We start from the raw sequence: 17,614 nt of genomic DNA, 5'->3' as shown, positions 1-17,614 counted from the left end.
GCCTCATGAGTTTGCAGGATGCCTGGCGAGTTTAATCCCAAAATACTTTTTAAATACCACATGTAAGTCACAGACACAAAAGGACAGATGGAGGACCATGAAATAGGTCTGAGATCCCTCACTGGAGTGATCACAAATCAGATAGCTGATTAAGTTGGATTGCCATGTTTCAAAAATCAGAATTGCTATGCTAAATAGTCAAGCTATTTCACTGTGTTTTGGTTAAAGTGAAGTGTCTAGACTTTGGGCCACTTTGCCCTTGTGACCACTTTTGTCCAAATGTTACTTCCTACTTGTATGCCAAAACCTGGATTTTAGTTTGTCTTGGCTGCTCTAGAGGTGGGTCATTTTAAAGCCTGTTTTGAATATGACAAGAAGTGATGGATCTTTTTATGTAACAGAATGCAGTGTTCAGGAGAACTTCAGTTTCCAGTTGTGTAGGCATCATCTTGTCACAAGGGATGCTAGGATGTTGCGTATATTGACTTCAAAATCTGTTCAATTGTTGGATTATTGTGTTGTGGGTTTGTGGTTTGGGTTTTTTGTTTAAATAGTTATGGGCTAGAACATTAAAAAAAAATAAAATGAACAAACACCAAGAACAAAACAGAGGCAATGAAGTCCAAACAGATGCAGTGTGTTTCTGATCAGGGAACTTCCTTTGTATTGAGTCACCTGGTGTAGTTGGAGCAGCAGAGATAAAATAGCTCCCAAATACAGAAATGTGAGTCTTAGTTGAATGTATATGGAGGTTTGAACTCAGCTGTCTGATGCCATGTGGCCGGCGGTTCACCTCCCCCTCCCCCCTCTGTTAAGATAGGGGAGGAACAAAAAGAAGAGAATTCATAGGTTGAATAAAAAGAAAGAATTTACTAAATATAACAAGAGAACAACAGTAACGATAGTCAGTCCAAAAAGAAAACGGGTAAAATGCAGCAGTGGCTCACCGAGCGTGGCAACCGCCCCCCCCACCCCCCTCCCAGCAACAACACGGCCCAACGAGCAGATGGTGCGCGTGCCAACCCCCAGCAAAAAAACCCCAAGAGGGAGAGAGAGCCCGCCCACCTAAATCCCTGGGCATGACATCACATGGTATGAAATACTGCAATGAAAATCAACTCCATCCTGGTCTAAACCAGGGCAATGCATTAAACTCCGAAGGGTTTTTTTTTCATACAATTTCTGCTTTTGATCTTAGGGCCTTTCAGTTATCTTGATGATGTCCCATTTAAGATAGGCGACAAATTCAAAACCCCAGCAAAGGTTGGATTACCCATTGGTTTCTGCCTGCCTGATTCTTCTCAGCTTGTCAGAGAAGCCCAGGTAAGTGATGTGTTTTGACCTTCTGCTCTCTTCCCTTCACCCCTGGCTCCCAAATGTATTGCTGTAAATTGCAAGTAGTCACAGTTGCACGCATGTTCAAATGTTACTCTTGTTGGTCCTGTAGTGTCATTTTGTATGGGCAGTAGTTGCAAAAGATCTGTTAGAATGTACAGAAAGATAAAAATATGATAGGCCGTGTAAAAAGCTTCTACTTGTTATCACTTTAAAAAGCTTAATAGCATTTATTTTAGTGTATCTGCTTCAAAAAAGCACAATGTTTTTGTGTGATAGTTAAGGTCTAAATGTTGCCCTAACTAAACTTGAAGAGCATTTTTAAGAGGAAGAATGGCAAGAACTGATACACCCATGCTACAGCATACTTGCAGAATTTTGTTTGAGGGTAACAGATGGGTTCTTACAATAGTGTGATGAAGAAATAAATTCCCAGTTCTTGTTTTCTGTGCAGTTCTGAGTGGGAATTCTTTTCCAGCAGTAGAGCAAACAGGTTACAGCTTGGTATGGGTGGCTTCCAGATCTTTGAGAAGCATGTCTCTGTTACCAGAAACTGTTGATAGCATAAAATCAATTGCTTTACCGTAACTGTTGAAAATCTAATCTCCAAATGCAGTTTGTGATACAGAAAATCTAACTGAACTATGTTTTCTCATTTGGAGCTATTATTTTCCTTGATCAGTCCCAACTGGTGATTGTTTTCACTTCAGCTGTGACAGACTGCTGTAGATGGTTCTGCCTTTTCTTTTTGACTGTTTTTTTTCCTGCCCTGTATATTACCCTGTTACCTTACATCATGGCTTTTTCATTATAACCATTAAATGATTACCTGATTGCCTAGTAACACACATTTCCACCCAGTTAAGCTGGTGTGGGAGAGCTAAAGGAGACTAATGTTCTATTGCTGGCTTCATTATGCTGTGTCTCCCATTTTCCTGCCAAGCTGAGGCTCAAGTATAATATACCCAGTTGGAGTGCATTGCCTTGCATAAAATGATGTGACTATGTAGACTGTGCACCTCACAGTGCAATTTGACTTTTTTACAGCTGTAGTGAGAGCTGTTAAAAAAAAAAAGTGTAGGGAAGCAAAATTGACCAAAGCCATATCTTCTTATATAAATACCCCCCCTTTTTTTTTTTTAGCATAACAGAATATATGGCTCTGGTCAATTTTGGCCATGTATGACCATATACATATACACACACACAAAACTACGATAGTTCTGCTCAGATAGCAAAATGTGTAGTGAATGGTGCCCAGCACTTGTGCCAGTGGGTTGTTTTTCAAAGTCACCTTCTGATAAATTGTGTATCTGTACATCTTGCATATCTGATCTCCTCTTGGAGTCTTAGAGCTAAGGGAAGGGAAAACTGTTAATACAGTTGAGGCAGCAGGTCTCTAGGATCTCACTGAAGCCCACTATAGGATGGGATGTGACACAACACATAGTGAGTCCCAGAACAGCCCAGTAGAGGCCTGGCATGCCTTGCTGGCTTGTTGCTCTTTAGAGCTAGGAATTGGTATGACCTAGCAGTCCCATGGCTAGTGCACTCCTGTTTGGTTATGTGCCATTATCCTGACAACGATATCTTATGACTTCTTGTGAGTCACAGGTAGGTTACATCCTGGACCTAATTTTGTAGGCTGTGTTCTATGAACATTTTGTGGTCATTAAAAAAGCATTTGAGGCTGTTCACTCTTCATAAGATATTAAAGCTTTAAGAAGATTTAGTCAGTTCAGAATTTTGTCCTCTCAGCCAAGCCACTATAGTGGCCAGTACTGGTAGTGAGTAGTTTATAAATGCCTTCCTGTACTAACCTGACCCTGAAGGAGCTGACATTAAATTAGAAAAGCTTATGGGATCCTGTCATGCCAGTAACTGCAGCAAAATCTGCTACTGCAGGTAGTTATCGTCACTGATGTATCCCTTTTGGCTGGTGAGGCACTGGCACTGGGATAAGAACCCTCTTAAACCAGTGGATGTAAAACTCTAATATCAAATCCCTTAGGAATATTTTAGGGGGAACTGAGTAATACCATATTGGTCTTTGGATGCAAAAATACTCTGCCATAGTCTTGAATGACTTGCGGACAGGGCGTAGTTCAGTGTTGCCAGGTCAGGGTATGGTTGTCCGTCTAGTAATGCATTAGACTTCCCCTTGATACATCCATTGTCTTGAGGGGAGGGTGTGGGAGGGCTGTGAAACTGATCTTGGGGTGATCAGTAGTTCTAAAGCAAAACTAAGTGCAGGAAGGAGGCAAAATATGATACTCTAATCCAGACCATAGCCAGGTTTTGCTGCTAGAGGGAAAATGAACTATTTCTGCTGTCCTTCTAGCTTTACCAGTCTGTAGGTTAGAAGAGATGCTGGGAAAAAATGATGCTTGTGCATGGTAATTTATGTAGCTCTTATTCCATGTTACTTGTGTTGCTGTTAGAAGTAGCAGCTATGATCCTTATAATTTGTCTTTTCTTTTTTTTTCTCCTCTCCTTTCCTCTCCACCCCTTGTCAGTATGACTTCTCATTGGAAAAGAAAACAATCAAGTGGGCTGAAGATATCAAAAAAATTCAAGCTGCCCAGAGAGAAGCTGAACGCAGGGCAGAAGAAGCACTAGCGAACTCAAAAGCTGCTCCAGAGGTCAGCAACAAAATGGGGTTCTCAGAGGGACCTTGCCCTGAGGCCATGCCTCCTCCTATTAACCCCATCCTCGCTAGCCTGCAGCACAATAATATTCTTACTCCTACACCAGCCAACAGCAGCTCTGTGAAGCAAAAGATTCTCAGCCCACCTTGTCCAAAAGCAGACTTCAACCCAGCTGATTTTGAATGTGAAGAAGACCCATTTGACAAACTGGAATTAAAAACTATCGATGATAAGGAAGAGTTGAAAAATATTCTTGAAATTCATGTTGGTACTACTGGGCCAATTGTTGCCCAGCTGTTAGATAATACTTTGCCCAAAGGAGGGTCTGAGTCTGTGCTACAAGATGAGGAAGTTCTGGCATCCATAGAAAGGGCCACGTTGGACTTCAAGCCCCTTCACAAACCCAATGGCTTTATCACTTTACCGCAGTTGGGAAACTGTGAAAAGATGTCCTTGTCTTCCAAAGTGTCCCTGTCCCCTATCACTTCAGTGAGCAATATCAAATCCCTGTCCTTTCCTAAACTTGACTCCGATGAGAGTGATCAAAAATCATCAAAGCTCACGAGCACTTTCCACAGCACTACCTGTCTCCGCAATGGCACTTTGCTCAGCTCTTTGCAGACCTGTGCTCAGAGTAAAGCTAGTGAACTGAATGGACACCATATGGTTGGTCTTTCCACTCTAAATGAGGACAGTGGCATGGAGACATCAACATTATCCTCTTCATCCAGGCTGCCTTCCCTGGCTGTGTCGACAGTTTATACAGAAGAAAAATCATCTCAAAGCACAGTGACTACGGTAAACATGCAGGGGATTAGAATTGGGGTTGCTGGGGAGATGTGCAGGTGCGGAGGCAAATGTTGCTTCTGAAATATCCAGTGGTTTTGGTTTTAGTTAGTTGGGAGTGATGTGTAGCTCCTCTTAATTTACACAGCAAGTTGATCAGTCCAACAGGTCTTCATGCTGGCAGTTCTGAACCTCAGATTATTACTCTGCAGGTTTCCTGAAAATCTCATATTTTTAGACCGGTTCTGGTGTTTTTCTTTCAGCTTTTCCGCTCTTGTTCATAGTTGCACACCTTTGAGCTAAGCGTATGTCTTCTTTGTATGGTCCTGCATTCCGTCTTACTCAACTGAGATATATCAGATTCTGAAGCACTATTAGGTTTTGAGTTAAATTGCTTCTAGATTTGTTCCTCTGCTTGCGTATTTATTTGCTGGAAATAATGGGAAATGCAGACTTTTCAAGGAATAGAAGCAATGATAGATTAAAAAACACAGATGTGTCATTCAGGAAAGAAAAAAAAGTTCTTGCAGTTGCCCCACAGTGAAATAAATGTCTTTAATTTTCTTCCTGAGATCCTTTTAAAATCTAATATCTAAAAGGAAGAAAATTATGATGGTCTGAAATCTGGTATTTACCCTCTTCCTTGTGAAGGAGGGTGGAAGGATGGCTTGGTGGATACCAAAACCAGTCTTGAATATCATCTCGGATCACTAATGTTACAGTTGGTTGCTGTATGGCTCTGAGACAGGAGGTTGATGTTTTGTTTCCTCAAACTTGTAGCAAGTTCTGCAAGCTCTAAAATTACTTTGGGGACACTTAACTTCATGCCATCTGTTGTCTTTGTCTCTTTGTGAATAAAAGCAGAGATTTCAGTAAAAGTGTAAGCTTTTTTCCAAAGAACCCAAGATCTGGATACCAATACTCATGAAGCCTAGTGAAAGCTGTGTAGTCAAATCCTCCACCTGGCTCTAAAATAATCTGGTTTCTTCTGTCCAATATAAGCAGTTCTTCAGTGGTTCTGTGGTATTACTGGCATACTGTAGGTTTTTGTGTGACACCATGTGCTCTGAGACAAGTGACACTGCTTTTCTGTTGTTCTTTTACCTCTTTTCAGGCTTAGGTAAATGCACTATTAATACAGTATTCTGGCAGCTAGTGTATTTGTTGGCGCACAGCAGAACAGCAGTTTATTGATCACTAGAACAAATTTAAGACAATAAACTTTGGCAGAAGCAGCAATGTGCTGAGCAACTGCTTACTACTACAGATCACAGGTTTTAGAGGCAATTGTGTGATTGTACATAGCTCAGAGGTGAAACCTCAAAGTATGACACATGACAGCTCTCAAGAGATTAACGTGAAAGATGACTTACAATCAGATAGATGGGTATTGAGATGGCCAAATTTTCACTCTAACTATTCAGATCTCTATGCTGGATTGAAACATTAAAGACCAAGAGGGAGGGTGTATTCTCAAGAATGCTGTAAGGGAAGATACAAACTCATAAACAACAAAAAAAGTAGATTTACTAGGAGAAGTAATTAAGATCTTAATTTCAACCTATTTCTGCTTTGGAAGTAGCAAACCAAGAAATAGGTATACTGACAGAACTGGTGCTTTCTGTTTAAATTCCAAGAGTTCAGACTATACTTGTTTCACATTTCCACAGTATGGTCCCAGTGGCTGGAAAATGACAGCTGAGCTGCAAGAAATTGAAGTAAATGCAACAAAAGTATTGAAGTAAATGTAACAAAATTCCTCAGAGTATAAAAATGATAGAAGGAAGTCGCAGTTGTCCCTGTGGCTGGGAGCAGAAGGGTCATGTGTCCCTATTCTGCAAGGTTACACAAGAATAAGCCTGTCCGTTTTCCTGGCCTGTATCAGAAATAGCGTGGCCAGCAGGGACGGGGAAGTGATCTTACCCCTGTACTCGGCACTGGTGAGGCCGCACCCTGATTCCTGTGTTCAGTTTTGGGCCCCTCACTACAAAAAGGACATTGAATTACTCGAGCGTGTCCAGAGAAGGGCAACGAAGCTGGTGAAGGGTCTGGAGCACAGGTCGTATGGGGAGCGGCTGAGGGAACTGGGGTTGTTTAGTCTGGAGGAGACTGAGGGGAGACCTCATCGCCCTCTACAGCTGGCTGAAGGGAGATTGCAGACAGCTGGGGATCAGCCTCTTCAACCAAGTAACAAGCGGTAGGACAAGAGGGAATGGCCTCAAGTTGTGCCAGGGAAGGTTTAGACTAGATGTCAGGAAGTATTTCTTTACAGAACGGGTTATTAGGCAGTGGAATGGATTGCCCAGGGGGGTGGTGGAGTCCCCATCCCTGGAGGTGTTTAAGAGTAGGGTCGACATAGCACTGAGAGATATGGTGTAGATGGGAACTGGCAGTGTTAGGTTAATGGATGGACTAGATGATCTTCAAGGTCCTTTCCAACCTAGACAATTCTGTGATTCTGTGATTCATAGAACCACAGAATGGTTTGGGTTGGAAGGGACCTTAAAGATCATCTAGTTCCAACCCCCCTGCCACGGGCAGGGACACCTTCCACTAGACCAGGTTGCTCAAAGCCCCGTCCAACCTGGCCTTGAACACTGCCAGGGAGGGGGTAGCCACAGCTTCTCTGGGCAACCTGTGCCAGGGCCTCACCACCCTCACAGGGAAGAACTTCCTTATGCATAAGGGAGCGCGGCTGCTGAGTGACCAGTCCTGGCTTTGTCCCTTGCAATTCCCCTGGGTGTTTGCCTCCTCTGCTGGAAGTCACTGACCACAAGCACACGTTGTCAGGCTCAAGTGGACTGAGGAGGAGGAGTTGGTTTTCCCAGACTCTTGCATCTCTGGTGTCAAAAGCAATTTTGGTTTTCCTGGCTGCAGCATCAATAACAAAGCATCATCCTTCAATTTAATAACCGTATGTATGATTTGAGAGCTAATCCAGATCCCCATTTCAGTGTATCCCATAGTCTAGTGCTTTTTGCTCTGGCAAAAGTGTCTGGAGACACTTTTGTGTGTGTTTGAACCCTTCTACCACCATGACGGGTTCTTCAGTAAACCAGTCCATCAGGCTGAATGTGATTTCTCAGGCTTTGTCTCCTAGAAGAGAGATTCTTACCCTAGAGATGAAGATGATCAGAAGTACAGAACCAAACCTCCCAGGTGGTGATTTGGGGTTTTTTTTTTTTTGCAAATAAATGGAATTTGTCAAAATCCTAATAGATTTTCTCAAAACTGGTTTTCTATAAACAGTTTTTTGGGCCCAAAAAGGGCCCAAAGAAGGCCTTTCTGAAAGAAGTGGACAGGTTTTCAAGCAATCTATGTTGACATAATAAGTATTAAAAAATGCCAAAAACTGGGGCTCCTGATCCACAGTGATTTCTTGCAGTCTTTTCTAATTCTATTTAAAATGCAGAAAGACTTTTAAATGGCTAAATTGAAATGTACAGATTTGGTGGTGCAGTTCTGCCTTTGCATTGCTATCTTGGGCGAAGTAGTGTAAAGCGGTGAGTTGGTTCCGCCCTCTGGCAGCCAGGTTCTGCAGAAACAGAGCAGCTGTACAGCAGGGAACATTACCCAGGCTTGTTGGTGTAGAAAAATCACATGCTCTTTTTAGCCAGTGTGCCACATTGCTTATATATGGCATATATATGAAATACAGTGCTTTGAGAGTAGAAGAGGAGTATGTGTTTCTCTTTCTCATGGTCAGTTTTGTCAAGAGAAGTCTGTAGGCAATAACTTCAAAATTATCAGTGTCATTCAGGCCGTGTAGTACTGGGTCAAGAGCTGAACAGGAGCCAGCGTGTTACACTGAGCTTATATGATCAGGTAGCTGTTACAATGACAGAATAAAGGAGCTTACAGTTACTATGAGGGAGGACACAAACTTCTTGGAGTATAATGAAATTGTAGAGTGCTGAGAGAAGAAATGATCCTTGTGATGGCTATTCTGTAACTAGACACAGCTGTGTAATGTCTGCACCTTATGATGTGGAAGCCTGATCAGACCACAAGTCTCCCTAATATGGCAGACTTATTCCCAGATCTTTCCCATAAAACCCTTCTTACTCCCCTGTATAAAATTCTGCTCACTAGTTCATAATGGTTATAGTCATCTTATTTGTGTGTTGTCCAACAGGTACACCCAGACTACAAGGAAACAGAAGTCCCTGTGGTAAGTTCCCAAATACCTGTGTGCTTTTGCTGGATCATGTTTCTGAAAATCTCCAGAAGTAGTGTTCCTTTGAGTACAGAAAATCATAGGTGACAAGTAAACTTGGGGTGAAGGAAGCAATCTCCATGCTTCCTCTGAGGTACAGGCTTTGGCTGTATCATGAGGACCTCACTGTTGCAAAGGTTGGGTATTGAAAGGGTTCCACTGGTAGGAGAGGATATATTGTGAAGAATCTGGGATGTTGTTTGTTGCTTTGAGGGTAAAAGAGTATGGTGGGAGTCAGCCTATGTGCACGGCTTGGTTTCATCCTCACAGTCAGTAACTTCCCAAGGGCACTCTAGAAAACCTCTCAGATTAGTTACCTGAGGTATCCTGGTTCTGCTCTAGCCAGAAACAGGATGTGGGGATGCAGAAAATGACCATCACCCCAGCCTCTGGATTTTTTGCTTTAGGTAACGCACCAAAATTTCCCAGTGTCTAAAGTGCCCAACAACAGCAGCTGCACAAAGTGGTCGAGTGGCCCCACTCCTGAGCTACAGCAGGCCCTCTCTGCTAGCGAGAGGCAGTGTGTAGAGACAGTCGTCAACATGGGGTACTCGCCTGAGAATGTCCTGAAAGCCATGAAGAAGAAAGGACAGAACATAGACCAGGTAAGAGCTTGTGCGATGGGAAAGAAACCCTTAGTTGGATGCTGATTCTGCTGAAAAACAACCTTGGCTTTGCAAAATGGATAGGGGGGAACACTTTTATTCTAACAGGGTGTTGCAGCCTGTATCTGCTGCAATATTAACTGCTAGAGACATTGTCACCTGGCAGTAACTCCTAAAACTGAAGAAAAGAGTGTCTGGGCATGTTTCTGATAAGAGACTGCTTGAGACAGCCACGCTGTGAGTGCTTGGTAAGCTGCACCGAGCTTGGGATGGGCCCTTAGCTCCAAAATCATCCAAAGGAAGCTTAGTGTGGCTCTACTTACGCTTAGTGCTGTGTGACAAAAAAGGCGCCAGCTTCCCTTGTTCTGAACACCAGGGGTTATAATGCTGACGTCCCTCCTTGTAGAGGGATTGGCCCCTGTAGGCTTAAGACAGCCCTGAAGAGCTCTCACAAGGTGCCACTGACCGACTTTCTTGTGTGCATTCTGGTTGTGGTGCTTCCTGCCTCATGTGTGGCCTCAAATGCTTGCTAAAAGCAGGTCATGGAGCATAAAGGGCTGCAGGGTGAAGTGTGGCTCTGGGTCTTGGATCCACTTCAAATAAATGTTTTAAAGCAGGGAGCGCGTGGCCAAGCTTTCCGTGCTGACCCTAGTCAGGCTGTGTGCTGCACTGAGCGTCGGCTGGCAGGACTGTGCCTGGGGAGGAGGAGTGTCCTGGTGACTTCTGCTTGAGCTGATCTGCTTGCCCACTACCTGCACATCAGGAGTGGTTTAAGCTGTGCACTGGAGTGAACTGTAATATCAAATGGAAAAAACGTCCCTTAGGAGGATAGTTTTAAATCCTGATGTATAGGTAGGCTGTGTTCTTTCGCATACCTAGCGTTACTGATCTGACCTTTCCCCCGCCTCTCAAAGCTGAGGACAGATAAGAAATTTGGCAGCAGTTTCTGGGTGTGTGTGCTGGGATTTGCAGCTCACTCACCAGTATACTGAGTTGATCTTAAAAGGCTGACTGCTTTCAGATTGCATCAGTTCCTGTGGCTGTCTGAGGAAGCTAAAAGCTGACGCATCTTGACTGCTGGACCTACAGTTTCATTTTTAAAACTTCTAGTGTAAGAAGCACAGTTAAACTTCTGCCTTCTGCTCAGTGATCAGGCACGGAAGGCTAAAGATAGTCTTCTGAGACTACTTTGACTAGAGTGGAAGATGATGTTCAGAGCTGGTAGGAGAGCACAGGAGGACAGAAGGGCTCGTCTGTTTTCTCTGAACCAGCTCTTGCATAAAGAGCATTTCAACTCTGCTAGGAAGGACTTTATCTCGGTCCCTAGTGAAGCCTGGGGTAGAGTTATGCTCAGCCCCTCTGTCTGGACAGAGTTGGTATCCAACCATGTGCTGCAAATGCCACTCTGCAAGCTGCTTTTTTTTTTTTTTTCCTCTTCATTCCCCACAGGTTTTGGATTACCTGTTTGCACATGGACAGCTTTGTGAGAAGGGCTTCGATCCACTTCTTGTTGAAGCAGCGTTGGAAATGCACCAGTGTTCAGAGGAGAAGGTGAGGGCACAATGTGCTAAGGAGTAGAGAGAATGTGCTGTGACAGGCAATTCCAGCAGCAGTTCCTCTGGCTGATGTAACTCTGGCTTTCATGGTGATGCTGCCTTGTTTCCAAAACTGACCACAAGGAACATCCCTGCAGTGATAAAGTGAATATGTGTTAAAGCATTAGACTACTTCTGCATTGTTTTATTACTCTCACTTGCATGCATTTTTATGGGGACAGGATTTCTTAAAGACCCTGCTTATTCTGGTTGTAATGTTTTGAACCCAGCTCTTATGGGTGAGGTGCTTGGTACAGAGACAGTTAAATTCAGAAGCAGCAAGTTATCTTTCAGACCTGCCAGCCTGCCCCGGCCATGAATTTTCTCCCTTGTACAAAAGCATCTGCTTGGCTGCTCAGCCAGTCGGGTTAGGGCGCGCTCTGGAAGAAGATGGAAAATATGTTTCTTTTGGGGTCTGGTTCGTTGTCTGGCTGCTTTACCAGCACCAAAGGTACAGAGGCAGGAGCAGGTAGCCAGGGCAGAGAGGACAGCAGGATCTTTTAATGTCTGCCAGCCTGTTGTATGCCAAATCATTATGTGACATCTTTAGAGGTGCGACCCAACCCCCTCAGACGCAGATATGCCTTCCTGCCTTTATTGGACTTAGTGATGAGCTTGCAAAGAGAAGAACAATGATGCGAAGGTGGGAGAAATAACTGAACTTGGGAAACATTTGCTACTGGCTTAGCCCCAAAATTGGAAATGGCTAATCTCCTAATTGCCCATTTCAGCATGTTTGCTTGTTTTGTGTTTTCCTTTCCTGAGGAGTGGAGGCACTGTAAATGGCAGAGGGTTCATAAGTCTGATCATCTGATTCACATCTTGTCACCTCATTTTTTCAAAGCTCAGGGAGGATTTGTGGTTGATGTTGGTAGTATCGTATGCAGTGTGTCCAGTAGGGTTTGTGCTAATCCCCAAAATTTGCCCAAGCCAATTGATAGCAAGGGCTGCTTTACTGTTCCCAAAGTCAAAGTAACTTTAAAAAAAAATTCAGATGCAGTGGGAGCAGGGTGCTGTTAATCAGCATCTTGGGGAGCCCAGATTGGGCCAGACTGATAAATTTCCTACTGGGAGAGAGACATCCCCACAGACTGAGCTTTGGTGCGCTTTCTGAAAAGGATTTTGGAAATGCAGGACTGCAGACAGAAAGGTCTGAAGGTGAGGCCCTGTGGGCTACTGCACCCAGAGCTCTGCCGGCTCCAGTGTGAGTGGACTTTCTCAAAACAGAGCTGGAACAGGCTGTACTTGGGGAGGAGGAATCCACCCCATGGGGTGCCCCGTCGCTGAAGACAGGATCTGTGCTAAACCTCCACCAAGGGCTGATTCTCTTTTCTCTTGCAAATAATGGACTGTCTGTGTCTTTCAGATCACAGAACTTCTCCAGCTAATGAGTCAATTTAAAGAAATGGGCTTTGAACTAAAAGACATTACAGAGGTCTTATTATTACATAACAACGACCAACACAATGCTTTGGAAGATCTAATGGCCCGTGCAGGAGCCAGCTGAAAACACATTCCTGGACTCTCAGTGTGCAACAGAGCCGGACCAGCCCTGCCACCTTCACACCCAGTGTGACTTGCTCCTGGCAGGAAGGAGTCCAGCTTTTCACATACATGGGACAGTGACTGAGCAAGCCCACCCGCGTGCATCACTCCAGCATTTCTCTTTCCACTGAGAGCCAACTTTCTTAAATTAAATTTTAAAGTGTCCTTTCCTAAGTTTCCTTTTTCCAGCCTGGCCACGGAGAGTTTAGGCTGCCCAGCATCTACTGGAATTGTACATAGGTAGAGATGGGAGTGGTTCCCCCCCTCACTGTTGCACTGGAGTTGGACAGAAGAATACTAAGTTGGTTCTAAAACTAGGATGCTTTGGTTCTTTGAAGCTGCTTTCATGGTGTCTGCTTGTACTGAATTACTTGACTGTGTCACGGTCCAGATTAACTGGTTAAATTTGACCTTTAGTGCAATGGAGTTTTATTTTTTGGTTGAAAGTTAGTCTGTAACTTAGTAAAACACTGGTTCAGAAACTGTCGCTATGCATAAAGAAAGAAGCTGTTCCTCGTGTGGGTTTTTTTGGTTTTGTTTTTGTTTGTTTGGGTTTTTTTTTAACCCATGCATCCAACACTTCTGCCGGACATGAGTGTCCAGTGCTGAGTGGTGTGTAAGTTCTCTTGAAACAGGTAAGCTGTGAACTCTACCTGGACCTGCAACTCGTGTTGGTTCTTGAACCTGAAGGCAGAGAGCTGGGGCTCAGTATTCTTAATCCCCCAGGCTTGTAGGATATTTAAGACAATGCCCTGCTAGGAAATCAGTTATCTTTATTTTAAATAATAGTGCGATGCAGGAGGCTTCTTTCAAGCACTTTCTTTAAAACAAATACACTCACTGCATTAGGTCCATTTCTCACACTGCTATAGAATTACACAGTAACATCTAGTACTAGAAATCAGGTTTTGAGTTGGTTTTGATAGTTCAAAGTATTACATTGTACATTGTTCAAGTTCTAAATACATGAAATATCAGCAGTCTTGAGGAATCTTTAATTTGCTAAATATTTTGATTCTGCAGAAGAACAACTAATAAAACCCTCAAATATAACTCCCAGTGTTATGGTTCCCATCTCTCATGCTCTTTGGCTTCAGCAGATGAAGAACTTGCTGGATCCTGCCTGCCCAGGTGCTGCCCGCTCCTGTAGGCATGCGTGAACACTGAGTGTTGGGCAGAACAACCAGGTGTCCAGGCAGGTGGCTGCAGTGGTGAAATATGCTGCTTTTTTCTGTGGCTTATTTTTGTTTTGTTGCAAAATTCAAGCCTGGGGATCCAAACTCATGTTAGAGCATGGAGCTGGGAGCACTGGTCTTGGGGAGGGGAAAACGGCTTGGCTTTGTTGCCTCCGTTCAGGTTTTTCAGTAGGAGGTTTTAACTCATCAGGACCCAGAAGGAAGATGGCATTTGTTTCCTATCATGTTGTTAACTTTACATGACCAAACATTTGGGTCCAGTGTTAACTCCTGGAATTTTCTGTGAGGTGCTCAACTATGTTAATTTACATACCTTTACTTAAAATGATGCTGAGGAGAGATGTAGCTAGCACATATCTAGGAGATGTGGAGATGGGTGATGAACAGGACCAGGGCAGATTGCTTTGCATCCTATCCTGTAGCATTGAGCTTCACCAGTGGTGGGGCTGAAATTAAAACTTGTCTAAGGACATTCAGCAGCTGCTGCCTCTGTGGGTGCAGGTGAAGCAGTTGCCCAGCTTTCCTTTCCAGGTGAAAAATGTGATAGTTTGAAACAAGGAAATGATGCTCCTGATAAGTCAGAAAAGCTGGAAAACAAAACTCAAACTGCTTTACTGTCACTGCTGGGAGCGTTCAGTTGTGCTGCTTGCTTTGATTTTCTCAGAATTAATATCTAAACAAGTCCGTGTCTGGTACTAGGCAGTCCTGAGGGGGCAAGAAGCCTTGCCAGTGACAAAGTAACTATTTAGACCAAACTTCTCAATAAAACAATCTCTTTGGTTGTGTAAATGTGTGTTAAGTTTTCTCCCTGTCCCTTGGTGGGGGCTGGCTCTTAACCCCACTGCTACTCTGCTTATGGAGCAGAGGAGTGAAGATGGGAAGTGATCCCTGTGAAGCTGGTCTCCTCCTTCCCAAGAGGCGTATCCCTCTGTCTTCCCTGGTGATGTTGCTCTTGCTTCGGCAGGGAGTTTTCTGGCTGTACATCACTGGGTGACTGAAGGCTGGAAGCATGTTTCTGGGGCAGCTTCTCACAGAGGGAAAGACCAGGGACTGCGGGGATTAACCTGGTGGCTCAGGGCAGGGGCACTTCTGGGGAAATGTGTAACAAGTGACACAACGTGACAAAGCTTGAATGTCGTTCTGGAGGCTGTGCGTTGCATATGACTCTGGTGCTGTTGTTCTCTCCTGTTAAGTCACAAACAAAGCTCAGCCTGGGCCTGGGGAGGTCCTGCTGACGGCTGGTGCATGGCTGGGCTCTGCCCTGCTGCTGGCTGGTGAGAAGATGACTGGAGACGTCGGGGCTCTTCCTCCTCTTCTCAGGGCAGAACGATGTGTGTACCTGGCACTGGGCACTGCCTTAACTTTGTCAGAGGTTGTCCTGCCTTCCTGCGCCAGCTGCTGCCAGCTACCCAGGTCTGGGGGCCCTGGTGGGAAGGCTTGTGAGGGGACGTGTAGAGGCAGAGCCAAGCTGGTGCTTGAGAGCCAGGGACCCTTCTGGTGGTTCCTGGGCAGCAGCGGCCTGGTGAGGACTCTGACAGTGATGGGCCATCGCTCACCTGCACGGCAGCCGAGGGCTCCCACCCTGCCTGCAACGTGGCTGGAGACCTGGTGGGATGAGAGGTGCTGCTGTGCTCGCTGCCTGGTTTTGAGGGTGACGTTTTCTGTCAGGCAGCGGGAGCCGCAGCTGCCCCCGTGGTGCCTTCAGCCAGCCTCGCGGCCCCAGCAGCGGCCTGGCTCTGCCGGAGCACCCGTGGGCGGCACGGGTCACCGACCCCGCAGCCTGCCTCAGTGGATTCTCTGCACGGCGTGTGGCTGGGCAGCTCCCTGTGCTGGGGAGACCGCGGGCTTCTGCCACCACTGCAGCAAAACCTGGTGCGAGGGTTGTGCTGCCGCTGCAGGCTCGGCCGCCAGGTGCAAGGGGATCTTGTACTGACTCCCAGCCCCAGTTAATCTTTTGCAATCAAACAGGAGTTTTGATCACTTTAAAATAAATTTTACCAGAGTTATGTAGTAAATTGAATTTTATTTTAAATAATGTCAATTATGCAAATAAAATATCAAGTATCTGCTATGAGCATTAATAGTCTTTGTCACACCCGAGGGCAAAAGTGAACCCATTTTAGTTCTGTATTTATTTGATTGTACACGGCCAAGCTCTCTTAATCTCTTAGACTGCTGTAATGACAAACACTTTCATACGTTCCTCAAGCTGAAATGAAAACCATTCATAGCAGGTGTCAGTGCAGTATCAAACAGCTTATTTAGCACACTTTCACACAAGAATTAAAGCAGCATCTAGGTAGTAAGAGTGGAGAGAAAACCATTACCATTTTTGACAGCAGCTTTGGTAGTTCCCGTTGTGTACTAGGAGCCCAGCTGTGGTATCTCCTGGGACTGCAGCACTTCAAGCGTGTCTGTAGTCCTGTTATTGCTAAGGATGGGTGGATTTTCCCAGCCAGGACTGCTGTATTTATTTTTTTTTTTTTATTTTAGACAAGTCATATATTTAGCAGGGAAAATAAAATTCTGAGAACAGACGGATAAAAAAAATCTTACGTTTCATAAGGTCTAGTCTTGTGGATTGGCTGGATTGCTCCACTTTAAAAAAGATCAGACCTTGGAAAACTGCTTTTTTGTTGTTGTTTTGTTTATGTGTTGTTTCTCAGTGTTCCTGGCCATTCCTCCAGGGAGGGAATAGTTCCTGCTCTGGGAACTTGCACTGGGGCTCTGATCTGCCAGACTTGCCTTTTTCACAGTAGACCAGACAGGAATCACGGGTGGCTCGAGTTTGCTAGCTGACTTAACTCCCCTCTCCTGCTCGTGGAAATTTCTGGTCACTTCTCTGTCTTGTTACAACTACTCTGAAAATACTGAGGTGAGGACATGGCACTGTTGGTCGTGCAAATGGTTCTTCCTTGTGTGTTGCTTTAGAAATGGCCAGCTTGTGTAAGAGACTGAAAATGCCTGTGAATGTAGTTTGCTGAGCTGCTCCTTTAAAAAACCTCAAAGTACAACCCACCAGTACTCATCTCCCAAACGTCAGAGTACGTGGAGGACTGCGTTACTACTGGCTGAGCATCTCATTTTCCTGTGCCCTGTGCACCCATCCTAACAGCCCCACTTTTTCCTTTGCTCCAGGCAAAGTTTCAAACCCCTCAGCAGCTCCCCCAGAGCCCTGTTTTCTGTACGCTTGCAGAGAAAGTGCTGGGGAAACAGCTGTAAGTGCTCACATCCATTTATGCTTTCAGAAGGCACATGGACTACCCAACCGCCACATCTTCTCCTCACCTTATGCACAGGAAAGCTTTCCCTGGCCCCAGGAGGTGGAGGGAGCCTTTCTAAGAGTTGCTGTTTTTAAAGGGGAGCTTGGTTTAATGCCTGTTCTTCCCTCCATGGCTTTAAGAAGGTGCCTGGGAGTCCCACTGCTTTATAGCTCTCTGCTGCCTGTCACGCATGCTGTGCACAAATACCACAGTGCCCCTGACACGGAGTCTGGCTCCTGCAACCTCATTTCTCCAGGCAAGGAAGGCTTCTAAAAACGGGGCTGGGAGACCTGGGTTCAGGTGTGACGTGCTGCTGGCCTGTAACCTGGACACAGGAACCGTCTGGAGAGCCATAAACTCAGACCCTGGAGGGGCTCTGCTCTCTGCTCCACAGAGTAGTCCAGTCTCCAGGGCAAGACAGAGAC

The 17,614-nt window shown here is 45.0% G+C and overlaps 1 protein-coding gene across 3 annotated transcripts in view; it reads left to right on the top strand.

Annotated features, from left to right (window-relative positions):
• UBAP1 (ubiquitin associated protein 1) overlaps positions 1–14,715 on the top strand; it is a 37,445-nt gene extending 22,730 nt beyond the window's left edge. For all 3 annotated transcript variants that reach the window (XM_074811988.1, XM_074811989.1, XM_074811990.1), the window contains 6 exons: positions 1,199–1,323; positions 3,852–4,781; positions 8,905–8,940; positions 9,393–9,590; positions 11,040–11,141; positions 12,552–14,715. In XM_074811988.1, coding sequence (XP_074668089.1) covers positions 1,199–1,323; positions 3,852–4,781; positions 8,905–8,940; positions 9,393–9,590; positions 11,040–11,141; positions 12,552–12,692 — 1,532 coding nt within the window. In that variant the 3' untranslated portion in view covers positions 12,693–14,715. The remainder of the gene's footprint in view (positions 1–1,198; positions 1,324–3,851; positions 4,782–8,904; positions 8,941–9,392; positions 9,591–11,039; positions 11,142–12,551) is intronic.
• The last annotated feature ends 2,899 nt before the right edge of the window (positions 14,716–17,614 follow it).

This window comes from Strix aluco, chromosome Z, assembly GCF_031877795.1.
Source record: "Strix aluco isolate bStrAlu1 chromosome Z, bStrAlu1.hap1, whole genome shotgun sequence".
NCBI lineage: Eukaryota > Metazoa > Chordata > Aves > Strigiformes > Strigidae > Strix > Strix aluco.
Note: the sequence above shows the minus strand (reverse complement) of the source record. Positions and strands in the feature narration are given on the sequence as shown.